Below are 13,811 nucleotides of genomic sequence, written 5' to 3'. Positions count from 1 at the left end.
TCTCAGTATAGGCTCCCCCAGCCATGGTGAAGATACTGAGGTGGTCGAAAGGTTCGAGGGACGAAAGGGGAAAACTTGGCCGTTGACGCATGACTCCAATGACACTAGTACCTATAAATCTCCTCTCAGCTCGGAGCTCCTTCGAGCACTCGAGTCCATACATTACTATGAGTTACGGGTGTAAACCGTTTAAACATCGGATTACCCGATTTACATACTGTCTTTTGATATTAACACTTACCCCTCTCGCTCTTTCTCACAAATACACACACACGCACACACAAGTATACATAGACATACATTTGCTGAACACTCGTCTTCTATAATCGGAAGATTCCATATAACGGTCAAAGCAATCGACCTACGATTATGCGCTCGTGATAAGAATTATTTATAGGTTTATAATATATATGACTAAAGTAATCCTCTTAATTGGATTAAAGGAGACATTCTTAACTTATCGTTTACGATTAATCAAAACTGTTGGATCATTATCATTCTTATGTTATACAATTATAAACATGATTTTGATTATCATTGAATGTCGTCATATCATTAAGATAAGAATATTTTTTTAATTTTTGTTTTATTTTATTTTATTTGATTTTTTCTTTTTCTTTTTCTTTTTTTTTTATTTTTCATTAAGAAGTACTCCCTTGAATGAATTTTCTTTCAACTGTCGAAGGAGAGGTAGTAGGTATACTTATATGCAAAACGCGATAGAGAAAGCGGGAGAAAGAAAAGAAAAAAAGAAAAACGGTCGGCTGATTGGACTCGAAAAAAGGACGACGGTAAGCAGGATTCTAGTGATTTATGACGACTTTGCTCGAAGTAAATCTCGTAGTTTCGTTCACTACGCCGACATTATTTGGCTCGATAAGAGGATTTCGATGTGAAGTTAAATAAACGTAATCGCGAGAGTCCGACGGAATACATACAATAAATATATGATATAAAAAGAAATTTTTAAAGATATGAAAAAGAATGTAGGAAAAGAAAATCAATGATACGCTTGAAATTTGCACGAGATAATAATAATGCACGCATTCCCATAACGATCTTCTTTTTATTCTCTTTTTATTATCGAATAATAATGCTAATTGTATAAGCGTGGACATTTTGTAAAATGTATTATTAACCCAAATGAAGATTTGCGTTTATAAGAGTTTATATAATTTATACTTAAATATATAGAGTTTCTGTGTTATCTCTCTTTAATATTCTTTGTTTTCTCATTTCTAGCTTGAAACAAAGTAACAAACACCTCGAGGTGATCTTATAAGCTCGCGTATAGGATGTTCATCCGATGGTGCGGATCTCAGCGCGTGATTCAAAGCAACCTCGCTCGTAGGTAATAATTATCGATCACCACCGCGTATCCAACCGTTATCCTTCGCCATTAACGCGAGATACAAGACAAGACTTAACTCGACTTATCTTCGGCCTTTCCGCTCGATGATCGTCGAAGAAGCAATAGGTTAACTTTCCTAGTTCTCGTAATCTTCGGACCAACGATCTACGTAAATACATTTTTATCCTGAATCAACGTACCTCCTTTCCTTTGTATAACTTCAAACATATCTGTTTTGTTTAGAATTTGTATATAGGTAACATTAATTATAAGTCTTGTATCTCGTTTAGATATGCACTTCCGATTTCTTTGTATTTTTGTGTTAGATTGAAATGTGATTAATGTCAAATATATAATATATTTTTTATTTCTAAATTGAAAGAGAGAAAATTTAATTAAATTATTTAGAATATTTATACTTTACAATGTTTTTTGTTTGAAATCTCTACGATTTTTAGTTCGGGACATATTCCTATGCAATGAAATAAGTAGTAACTGAAATATACGATCAGACGAAGTAAGTAGGTATTGCTTACGAATAGCCGAAATTGTATGGTCGCGACTACGAAAAATATTAACTCGCATTATTTTTCCTAAAGATACAAAAATCTTTAATATCATTTGAAATTTTATAAAAATAATAAATATTTACTTGTGTAAAAAAAGAACAATTTAAAAAATTCATCGTAATGATTTTATAATTACAGAAGAGAAAGTTTTTCTGATATTCACCGTAAAATTAACATAGATAATCTAACAGATAATTTTACAATCAATGAAAATTCTATCGACATAGAGAAAGAGATGAGCATCAGTGTCTTACACCATCCCAGCATGTAGCTAAGAGCAAACAGGAGCATGAACGATCAAAGAGAGAGAAAAGGGAAGGTAAGAAGAGAAGAGTAGACAACATGCGACGGTAAAGAGTAGTGGTAGTGGTAGTAATAGTAGTAGTAGTAGTAGTAGTAGTATTACTAGTCCTACTGTTAGTAGTTGTGGTAGTGCTGGTAAGTATACACTGCTTCGTCAGTGGGTGATATAAATCACGCGAGAAGAAGCGCATCCTCCGTACCGTTCCATTCCTCTCTCTTTCTCTTTCTCTTTCTCTTTTTCCTTCCCCCACCCTCTTTCTCTATCTCGCAAAGGAACGTTCCTACGCGCTGCAGGGATTGCCGTCATATCCGGGCCCTTTTCTATTGTGTATCTCGTGTTTACCGGCAGAGACTTCGATCTTCGTGTGTGACACCCCCTTCCCCCCACTCCTTTCACTCACCCCAGCTAGTGCTCTCGTGCGCGCGCGCGCGCACACGTCGAACAATCGTATCGATAACGAGCGACAATTACGGTACGAGCTACGAGTACATACAAACGTGCTTATTTGCAAAACGGTGCGAACCTGCGACAATGGGATACGTGCGGCTTCTTTCCGACTCTTCTTCTTCTTCTTCTTCCTTTTTTAATCTTTTCTTTTTCCTCTTTCCTCCTTTTATTATTCTTAGAACTAAAACGTATAGAATTACGTGAATTGGTACGCGTACACAAAACGTCGAACGTTTATTATATGATAATAAATTCGTGGTTATTCATATAAAAAAAATATGTAAAATAAATAAATATTGAATTTACATATATTATTTTCAATATATTTTCAAATAAATATATTACTAAAAGTTAAATTATTTACTTATCTCATTCATATAATTATTATTATTTTCTCAATTGAATGTTAAATATATATGGGGCATTCCACGTTAAATCGACCATTTTTGACCCCAACCCCTTGCGATTTGGCTGAAACTTTTTTATCATTTTCTATTCCATTGAAAACCATTGCCCATTTGCCCCATATATATATATATATGTACTTATCATTTAAAAATATTCTCTTTTAATAATATTATAAAGAATATATTTGTAAAACGAGAAGTTAAACTTGTTGAAAACTTGAAAGGACTAAAAGCAAGTAGGTAAAGCTTGTCCTACGAACGTAGCGCCAGGACATCTCTGCGATCAATGGATCGACACTAAGCTAAGCCGTACGTTTTCCCATAAGAAGAAGAAGAAGAAGAAGAAGAAGAAGAAGAAGAAGAAGAAGAACGCAGTCGTATTCTATTGAAAATGGGTACAGAATTCAGCGACGACATAAATCATAAAGCCTATTACAGGGCTACTAGATGTTGGCGCGGCGATAGCCACCTCTCACGCCTCGCTCCTTTTGCTCCTGCGTATTCTCCTCCTCCTCCTCTTCCTCCTCCTCCACCTCCACCTTCTCTTCTTCTTCTTCTTCTTCTGTTTCTTCGTTGCGTGCATTCTCCATATCCTTTTTCTTTCTCCGTCTCTTTCTTTATTTCTTTATTTGTTTATTTCTGTTTGGTATCGGTGCGGCTCACCTGCCCGATAGCGTGTTCCCCGTGCGAGAGCAGAACGAAGGAATAAAAGCTACATACGAGCATCAGGAAGAAAGCATTGTTCGCCCGCAGCGTTCAACGGCCAGGTCGCGTTCGCCTATTTTGGTTAGACACACTCGGCAAACTTGCTCGGTTCGTAGCGTTAAAAGCGCTCGATAAATCGCTTAACAAATTGACAAGGCTTAACGGGCCTATGTCGCTCGTAAATTATCATGATCTGAGTTAAAACTTTCTACGATATATAAGTCCTATGGTATGGTATATATACGTCGATACTCATCTAAGCTAGGTGACGCGCGGAGTTTGTTTGAAAAAAATAAACAAACAAATGGAAAAGAATAAAAAATCTCTTTCGATATCCTAATGGCAAGTAAATAAACAGGAATATATCTTCCTTGGGAAACTCACCTCTGTCGGTGGCTATTACAGGAATCTCGAGGTAGGGTGCAGTTTCTCTGTCGAGCGGTGCTCTCACGCAAATGTCTCCTGTGTCGCTACGTGCTTGAAGAAATTCACTTTCCAATCTTCCGGCTGCCAGAGTATAATTCACCATAGCGTTAACACCGCAATCGGGATCGGTAGCTTGTACCTGGAAATTAAAAAATTCAAGTCATTTTATTAGATGATTTAATATATAACAAATTATCTATTAGAGATTTGAAATCTATTATCATTTAAAAATGAATGAATGGCATGTGACAAATGTTAACAATATTTCTTTCCTTTTCTTTCTTCATTTCTGTATATTCGTACAATGTAACGGAATGAGGATGAGACAAAAGTAACGTAGTATGAGGTATGACGAAGAGAGTCGTGTCATCGGGAACCACCTTTAAAAGGTGGAGTCGCTCGAGTCGAAGTACTTCGTTTAATTTCTCTTAACGTTCCTGAAACGGGATACCTAAGGGGCCTTTTTGCAGAGAGGTGGTCCATTCGTAATCTGGACCCGGTGACTAATTTGCGAGTGGCATCTTTCGGTCTTCCTACCCTCTTAAAAGAAAAATAAAAAAGTATCTACCAGGAGACGTTAGTGGACGGACGTGGAGGCGGTGATGGACGCCTCCGTTGCGTTAACCACTGGCTCGTTTATTTCTACGAGGATGTATCGTTGACTCGAAGAAATCCGATGGAAGAGAGATCCCCATTGCGATTTTACACAGACAGAAAAAAAAAAAAAAGAAAACGAAAACAAAAAAACAAATCCGTGCTCCTTTATTTTCCGATTTAAACATATCACTCTTCCTTTATAAAATATATATAATATATATATTTTTATTCCCTAGTTTTATTCGATTATCAAAGATAGATCATATGTTTTAAGAAGGCATAAAGATTCCATCTAAAAAATATGTAACTCGAATTATTACCCACCAACCGAGAGAGAGAGAGAGAGAGAGAGAGATAGAGATAGAGATTAGAATCTATCGAAAGTGTGATTAAGAAGAAACGAGACGAAGTACGAGACCGTAAATTTATCCAACCGAGACGTAATTTGTACCACGGTGGTAGTCTTCTCGTGTACCTCGTGTAGAAGAAATCGAGCCTAGTAAAGAAAAAGATAGTAGTAATAGAGAAAGATAGATAGATAGAGAAAGATAGATAGATAGAGAGAGAGAGAGAGAGAAAGAGAAAGAGAAAGAGGTAGCATAAAAGATAGAAACAAGTTGTGGAACGGTAATGAACCCCTTAACCCGAGCGAGTCGCCTTAATGACAGTTTAAAGTTTCCTCTCGCGTATTCTCGCGATATCTCGCGAATACGATCTAACTACGATATTCTTGAATACTCGGGATACGCCCTGAGTTGATACGAAGATCGTCGAATCGTTTTCGATCTGATGAAGGATCGGATCCTGTCGATGATCGATTACTTCGTTACGACCTGTCCAATGAGAATATTCGAGTTTCGCGACGTGAGATCTCCTTCTCTCTCCTACGATAGGATATTTCCATTTATCGTTAGAAAATAAAATAAAAGAAGAATAGAAAAAGAAGAAGAAGAAGAAGAAGGACAAAAAATTATTGAAAGTAAATAAATAAAAGAACGAAGACCGTGGTTGAACTTTCCTTTTCGAAGAAATATTCATGGAGAGAAGATACGTTTAAGTTACGAAGAACGTAGATACGAGATACGATAAAATGTTGTGCATATAGGATCGAAGAATGTTATTTAACGGGGAAGAGGGGTAGTTACTAATGAATACGATTGTGAGGATAACCTGTTTCGCGAAGGACGTCCTACTCGTTCGGCGTCTACAACACAACTCAGACTGACGGCAGTCTTACTTGATCTTTGTTGTGCTACTCCTTGTGGAATGACAACACGTTAAAGTATTGTGTTTATTAAAACAACTCAGATCCCCAATGTTATCTCATGGCAATCTATTTCGTATGAAAACTAATGTAAGTGATACAATACAATCATCGATATAATGAACATTGAATAATCCGATAGGATTGATAGCTTGTGTTGTTATTAAATTGATTAGATGGTAAAAAGAGATAAAATATATACATACATACATACATATATGATACAAAAGTAGTTGGAGTATTATTATCATCGTCATCGTCTAGAAGTAAGAACGTCTAGTAACGTTCGAAGCGTAATGAGTCGCATAGGTTTCGAAATGAACACTTGGGAAATAAGGCTTGCACATGGCACTAAAGAACTTTCCGGCTAAGGGAACATAGGTGCGTGAGAATCGTCGAGAGGGTGCGCGGAAAGAATGCGATTGCGATCTCGAGACGTAATTAAGGAGACCGTTCGTCGTCGAGAAAATTCTCAAGTCTCTTCTCTCTCTCTCTCTTTCTCTCTCTCTTCTTGTGGGTGGGACGAATTTAATGGCTCACTTCTTTTTAGATAGAAAAAGACAAAAGATAATATACAATATATATATATATATATATAAATATCTAATGATTTCTTCATGGAAAAAAAGGAACGATCGTTGTTTGAGATTCTCAGCTGTCTTACCATGGGAAAATTATTGATTCTTCTTCTTCTTTTTCTTTTTGTAGAAACGATTGGGATTCTAACGAGATACGAAAGTCTGAAGAGGAGGCTCGTCCCGTATAGTGGGTCGAGGACAAAATTGTTTAGAGAGCAGCAAAGACGTCAGTAGTCGTCTCTTGGAGAGTTTCGTTCCGAATACGTATAACGATCTGTTCGAGGGTTCTTAATTGGCTGGTATCCTTTATTTTTCTCTGTATTTGAAGTAGATCGTTCGTATATATCAGACATATACTCTACTTCTGTCTCGAGCTACTACGTTTTTAAAGTTACATCTGCTATCAAATGATATTGTAAAGAAACTCTTAAAGAAACCAAAAAAAAATAACAACACCGTATATATATACAGTATTACATAAATCATAATATCACGATTAAAAGAGAAAAATGGATAATTATAACATGGAATAGTGATAAAAGTAATCATTTCGGATTATATGAAACGGATTCATCGATCTTACTTTTTTGAAACTTACAACAACATTTCTCGAATTCGATAGAAAAAGTTCCAGGTTACACATAATAAAATTAAAGAGCCCTTTCCTTTTCATAAATATGCATAAGCCCGGACGGAGGAGCGTGCACATACATACGCGTATACACGGGAGTATCGTGTATGGCAAGAAGGAGTAAGGTACTGAAAGGAAAGAATCGAGCGAATATCGCGGGAGGCGGTCGGTAGGCGCTAGTCGGAGGCAAAAGGTACGAAGAAACGAAAAAGAAAAGGATAAGAGAAGGCGAGAGGAAGAGAGACGGAAGATAATAAAGCAGGAGTCCGCAAGGAATGATTTAGTGGTAGCCGCTCGAATAACTTTCCCGCCAACACTGTTGCCACCTTGAAGAAGGCTCTACCTTCTTCTTATTCTTCTTCTTCTTCTTCTTCTTCTTCTTCGTTGGTTTGGTCCCAGCCTCCGATACACGCCGGTGCTCGAGAAAGGAAGCTCCGGGGAGAAGGTAGAGGAGGAAAGGCGGTGCCAGAAGAAGAGAAATTTGTTGGTTCGTGCACGAGACCTCCTCCCAAAGGAGAAGGAGAATTCTCTTTCTCTCTTTATCCTTCTTGGTTGAACAAGAAAGAGAGAAAAAAAGATCTTAGACGAAGAGTAAGGACCGTAGTGGCAGAGAAGAAGAAGAAGAAGAAGAAGAAGGAAGAGGAAGAGAAAAAGAAAGAGATTTCGGTCTCCTCTCTCCACCCAAACAATCATGCTAATGAATTACTGCCGAGCAGTATCGGTGCTGATCTGGCCAGCTAATTCGAAGCCGCTTCCAGGGGCCCCACCACACGGGACCACGCTGCGTTTTTTTCCCCGTTGAAAAATCTTTTATTCTCTCTCTTATTTCTCTCTCTCTCTCTCTCTCTCTCTATCTATCTTCTCGTTAGTTTTATCTTTCTATTCGAATTCGATCCATTTAGATCCTTGTCTATTTTCTTCCAATATCATCGCTTTCGAAAAAGGGATCAACGGACAAATAAATGTTTTACATATTTATTAATTGTATTTTAAATTAATTTTCGTATCGGTTATAGAATTATTATTAATAAAAGATCTTATTTTCTTTTCTTATTTAAATCATCTCGAATGAAAAATTATTCGATATTTCGATATTTTTTCTAATATCGTTCACACATTTCAATTTTTTATCACCGGATTTACGAGTTTGAGAGGCACACGTTCACACATACATACAAATTCGATTTTGAATATCTGTATATATATATGTGTGTGTGTGTGTACATATATATTGCATACCTTTACGCATGATCACAGGGGTATATTAAATCGCGAGCAATCTTACCTGCTATATCCCAGTGAACATGGACCACGTGACGCATTGTTCAAATGGTTTTGTTTTCGGCCGACCTTGCGAGGAATATCGATTTCAATCGGCGTGTACGCGGAATACAATCCGCGCCGTGGATCTCTCTCCTTCTACTTCTACCTTTTTACCCTTTCTCCCTTTTATCTTAAAGCCCAACTCACAACGATTTCATTCGACTTGAATTCGGGATCTGTGAGAAGACATATACTATTTTTTTCTTTTCTCTTTTTCTTTTCCTTTTCTTTTATTTTCTTTTCTTTCTTCTTCATGGATTAAAACCCTTTTGCATTCTTACGAGATATACACTTCGAGGAATATTTCTCTTTCTTAAAAATCAACATACTCGCAAACAACTACGATTAACTATAATCTTACGATCATTTGTAAACGTTACAATGTTACTTCGGTTAATTTTCTATACTATTGTCACGGTAAGATATAAAAATCAAATATATTATTATTAAAAATTATTATTATTAAAAATCAAATCAATTATATTATTCGAGATCATCTAGATATAATTGAAAGTATTTTCAATGGAAATTAAAATTTTGATTTAATTCGCAAAACTATCGTATCATTCATTACGAAAAAACAAGAAGATCGTGAATAAGAAGAAGAAGAAGAAGAAGAAGGAGAATAAGAATGAGAAGTGGGGAAAAAAGAAAATAAAACGAATAAAAACAAGAAAAATAGCGAGGAGGATATCTGGGTAGAAAAGGGAGGACAAGAAGGGGAGGACAAGAAGGGGAGTCTCGCGCGTCGTCCTTTAAGCGAGAGAGGCGCGAGCATGCTGAGAACCTTCCAAGGCATCGTATTTTATAACCGGTGTAGACAGCCACCGCACGTACGGCCGATTCTCTCCTTAGTTCTGCCTCTGCGCTACAACACGAGGACCCTTCCTCGTGGTCCTGACCAAACGCTACACTCTCTTCGACAAGAGAACGATCCTCGACCACCCTAATCGATCTCGAATACCATGCCAATTTTATAACTCTTATTTCCCTTTTAACTTTGATCACACATTTTAGAAAATCACGAGAATCATATTACCAATCATTATCATAATTATTCGATATAATTAATCGAATGAATTTTCAATCCTTATCTTTTTATTGTATATCTCATTGAAATATCATTATTAAAGTTTTGTGATAAGAAGAAAAGAAAAAAAGAGAAAAAAAGCAAGAGGTAAGTTCCGCAATAATAATTTTTCTCAACTGGTTAATGAACATTTCTCGTTATCTTAACGTACGTTAAGATCTTATCGTAAAGGAAAGCAACCCCCTTTATCAAGCATACGGACCAATGTGAATTATTTTAAATCTTTATTAATTGCCTAGCAATGTGTACTGGATTATTTTCCATATTATTTTTGGGAAATCGTATTAGGTTCGCGTGTACGATGCAATTACTGCCAAGTTATGGTACGATAAAATGATGTACGAAAAACGTTAGGGAGGTTCTATTAAGAAACTATAATCGGTCATTCGATGTAATTGCTGAACCGGTTTTCATCGACGTCTTATACGATCTAACCGTCGTAAAGAATTAAAATGTAACTTGTTCTGTATCTTTATCTAAGAAAAAAGTATCTTCTCATCTATCCAACAATTTCATCTCCAATCGAATCCTCTGATCATAGGAAGACGGATTTATTTCATCCGGATTGGATGGTCTTCCTATCGGAACATACTTCCGGGTACTTTAAATTAACAACAGGTAATATTATTAAATTTATCGAAATTCATAACTTTGTACTTAAGTTATTATCTTTTAACGTCTTAGAAGAAAACAAGCGATAAGTTTAATATCTTCTGAATCTTTCTTAGAAAAACGAAGCCTAAAATTATCGTTGTTCACACTGTTCGTTGACTTGAAATTAATGGGAGCGATTGAAAGAGTTAATGATCACCACGAATACCTCTATACGGTATTTCTATCTAGCGGTAAAAAAATAAGTAAAAAATTTTTTCAATATTGCATCAAATTCTTAAAGACCCAAGAGAACCTACCGAAGGACCTAGCATTCCCTAGGGTCAACCATGCCAAGAGAATCGCCATTTTATCGTTTCTACTTAACACACCGCTATCCATATTCTCTCGTAAGAGAATACTTGAATATATCGATATTTCATAGAATAATCACTTCCTATTCTTCCTGAAAATGAACATCCTCTTTACTGATAAACGTCTAATACTTATTCTTATAATCATTATATCAATGTGAAAAATTCATTTATTCTCATCTTAAAAACATTATACAGTATCATCATTCCATTATCTTTCTTGCAATATAATAAAACATTCCGTCTCTCTCGTATTTGTGTGTTTTTATTGGATTATAATTTAAAACATATACAAAAGAAAATGTGAAACATTTCTCTACGTATATATCAATCTTTCGATTATTGCACGCTCGCAATGCACCCTGCAACTCCAAGTATCCAGGAAGGGAGGGGGAGGGGGATTTTTCTTCTTCTTTGTAGGAGGAGAGGAAAGAGAGGTGGACCTAACCCCCCGTCGTCGTCGTCGTCGTCGGTGACTTTCCGTTCGTCTCTCGTCGTGCGTGCGACCACGCGGGCCGCAGCTTTTTGTTCAGCTCGAACTCCTCGACAGATAGAGCTGTTCGTTCCGACTAAGCCAGCAAGCTATCCTCGGTATTCCCGGCTCGCCAAAGCCCTCCCCCCCTCCCTCCTTCTTTCCTTCCTCCTCTTCACCTCTATCTCATTCTGTCTGACTGACACTTACCCGCCAAGCTTCGCAAACCACTTCGATTCTACCCTCCATCTTCGTTTAAACTCTTTATCTTTCTTTTGCTTTCCTTCTTTGCGATTGATCGACGATGCTTTTATCATCTTGTCAATAAACATTTCTATGTATATATATATATATATAATTCCATTAGAGGATTTAATATACAAAAGAATTGATATGTAACTTGTTCTGTATTTTTATTATCTAAGAAAAAAAAAAAAGAAAAAAGAAAAAGTATTTCCTCACATATATCAAGTAGTTTCATCTCCAATCGAAACTTCATTCTATAAGATCGTACGAGAGAGCACCAGCGTTATTAAGCAAATGTTGAATTTGTGAAACATAAAGGAGATTCCAGCGATGTTTAGATTTTCATTTCTTCGAGTGGGCAATATATATATCTACTGATATATGAGTTTCCTATTTTCTAGGAGTAGAGTATTTAAATTCAAGCAAAAAGTACTACTTAAAATTCCATTTCATTTGCACATAAGAACAGCTAATAGCGCAAACCATGGGCTAGTTCAAAACCCTCTTGGACACGCACATACATTCTTTTTAACCTTGAAAAAGAGAGAAAGATAAAGAGAAAGAGAGAAAAGGTAGGAAGAAAGAATAAGAAGGAGGACGAGCCGGAAGTATCGTGGGTGGACGAGCAAAAGTACCACGACCCTTTGTCACGCGAATTGACATGCAGGAACGATGCCCGGGTAGCCCGTCACGTGAGTCACCGCGGGTGTGCGGCCCCACAATTAGCTGGATGCGTATTCCCTTTGCATAAATAAATATGCGCGTGTTTGCTCCCTTCCACCGTTTGCGTCCTCACTCACTCTCTCTCTCTCTCTCTCTCCCTCTATCTTTCTTTTTTCATTCTTATCCCAAGTCTTCTTCATCTTCTTCTTCTTCTTCTTCTTCTTCTTCGTACGTTTCGTATACTCTACACAATCGTACGATCTTACGTAGGTTGTTGCCTGTGGTTTAAGAAAAAAGAAACGAATTCACTAGATTGAAAGGTAAACCCTATGGAAAGTTATTTCTTTTGTCAAGCTTAAATATACCAATCAAATAACGTTTATACAACACTGAATTTCCAATTAACGACAAACATCGTTTAATTTATCTTAACAAACCGAGCCGCCGATCATCTTACGAGAATCGTCAAATATTTAACGCGTCAACGCGTGCCACAGTAGAAGAAATGAAGAAGTTATTATACGTAGGATGAACGGTGGTGTAAAAAGGGAAAAGGTGAAACGCCAAAGGTAACGCTCGATTAGGATGTAGAAAAAGAAAAAGAAATAAATAGAAATAGAAGAGGAAAAAGTAAAATAAGTTAAAATAAAAAGAAAAAGTCGATTCAAAGTATCTGTGAGGTAGGAGACGTTAGACGGGTAGAAGAAGCTTCGGTGTGTCTACGGCTCGGTGTCTCGTCGTCTCCTGCCCTCGACTCGTTTATACAGCCGGTATACACGACGTACGGTACTAAACGTCCTAACCGGTACCGAGACCCGTGCGATGCTTTACATACGAGCTCGCGAGACGGCAAAAGTGATCAGGGTGAACGAGAAAGAAAGAAAGAAAGAGAGAGAGAGAAAGATAGAAGAAAAAGTAGAAGGAGAAGGAGAAGAAGAAGGAGGAGGAGGAGGAGGAGGAGGAAATTCGCACAATGCTACCAACCCGACGAACTCTATAGAGCTGTCACTCACTGTTGTGCTCAGAGAATCGGCCGTGAGAGGTACACTCTTTTCGTCTTTCTCCCTTCATTTTCTTTTTCATCTCTCTTCCTCACCTTTCTCCTCCTCTTCCTCTTTTTCTTTTTTTCTTCTTCTTCTTCTTCTTCTTCTTCTTTACCAGTACTTTCCGCTTCTCGCGTCCTGCCAGCGTTCCACAACGGGTTCATCGACGTTGATTTTCAATGGAAAGTATCGACGTTCGTGTACGTGTTATGTAGGTACTGACTTATGGAAAGAAAAAGAAAGAAAGAGAGAGAGAGAGAGAGAGAGAGAGAGAGAGAGAGAGAGAGAGAGAGAGAGAGAAATATCGGTTAAATGTGGAAAGGATCGTGTTCCTCGCACGATCGCACCCACGTCTCTTCCGCACCTCGCGTATGGACCCATCGCAAGTCGAAGATCGATCCCTTCCGCGACTATTATCCTTCATTGCGTTTCTTCTCTCCTCGTAAGGAAGAGTTGTAAGCAAAGGTGTTCCCTCGATTGCACTTCGATTTCATCTCTTCCACATATTTATTTTATATTTTCTCCTTTTTTTTTTTTTATCTCTCTCTCTTTTCTTATTTCATCGTTACGTTTCTTACGACAGAATTATGTTCTACAGGTAGTTAAATCAAATTTATATTATAAACTTATCGTTCGAAATTGCATAATAATAAATATTCTCTCGTACGGAAATGATTTTCTTTTTATATATATAAAAAAATATATATATATATAATATTTAAAAGAATAA

The 13,811-nt window shown here is 37.1% G+C and overlaps 1 protein-coding gene across 1 annotated transcript in view; it reads right to left on the bottom strand.

Annotated features, from left to right (window-relative positions):
- Nucleotides 1–13,811, bottom strand: part of LOC106787516 (protein dachsous) — a 133,245-nt gene that overhangs the window by 47,632 nt on the left and 71,802 nt on the right. The window contains exon 2 of the mRNA XM_014750348.1: nucleotides 4,168–4,348. Within this exon, the coding sequence (XP_014605834.1) occupies nucleotides 4,168–4,348 (181 nt within the window). The remainder of the gene's footprint in view (nucleotides 1–4,167; nucleotides 4,349–13,811) is intronic.

Source organism: Polistes canadensis, unplaced genomic scaffold, assembly GCF_001313835.1.
Source record: "Polistes canadensis isolate GaletaPanama2010 unplaced genomic scaffold, ASM131383v1 scaffold_0, whole genome shotgun sequence".
NCBI lineage: Eukaryota > Metazoa > Arthropoda > Insecta > Hymenoptera > Vespidae > Polistes > Polistes canadensis.
This window is presented reverse-complemented; position numbering and strand designations above follow the sequence as displayed.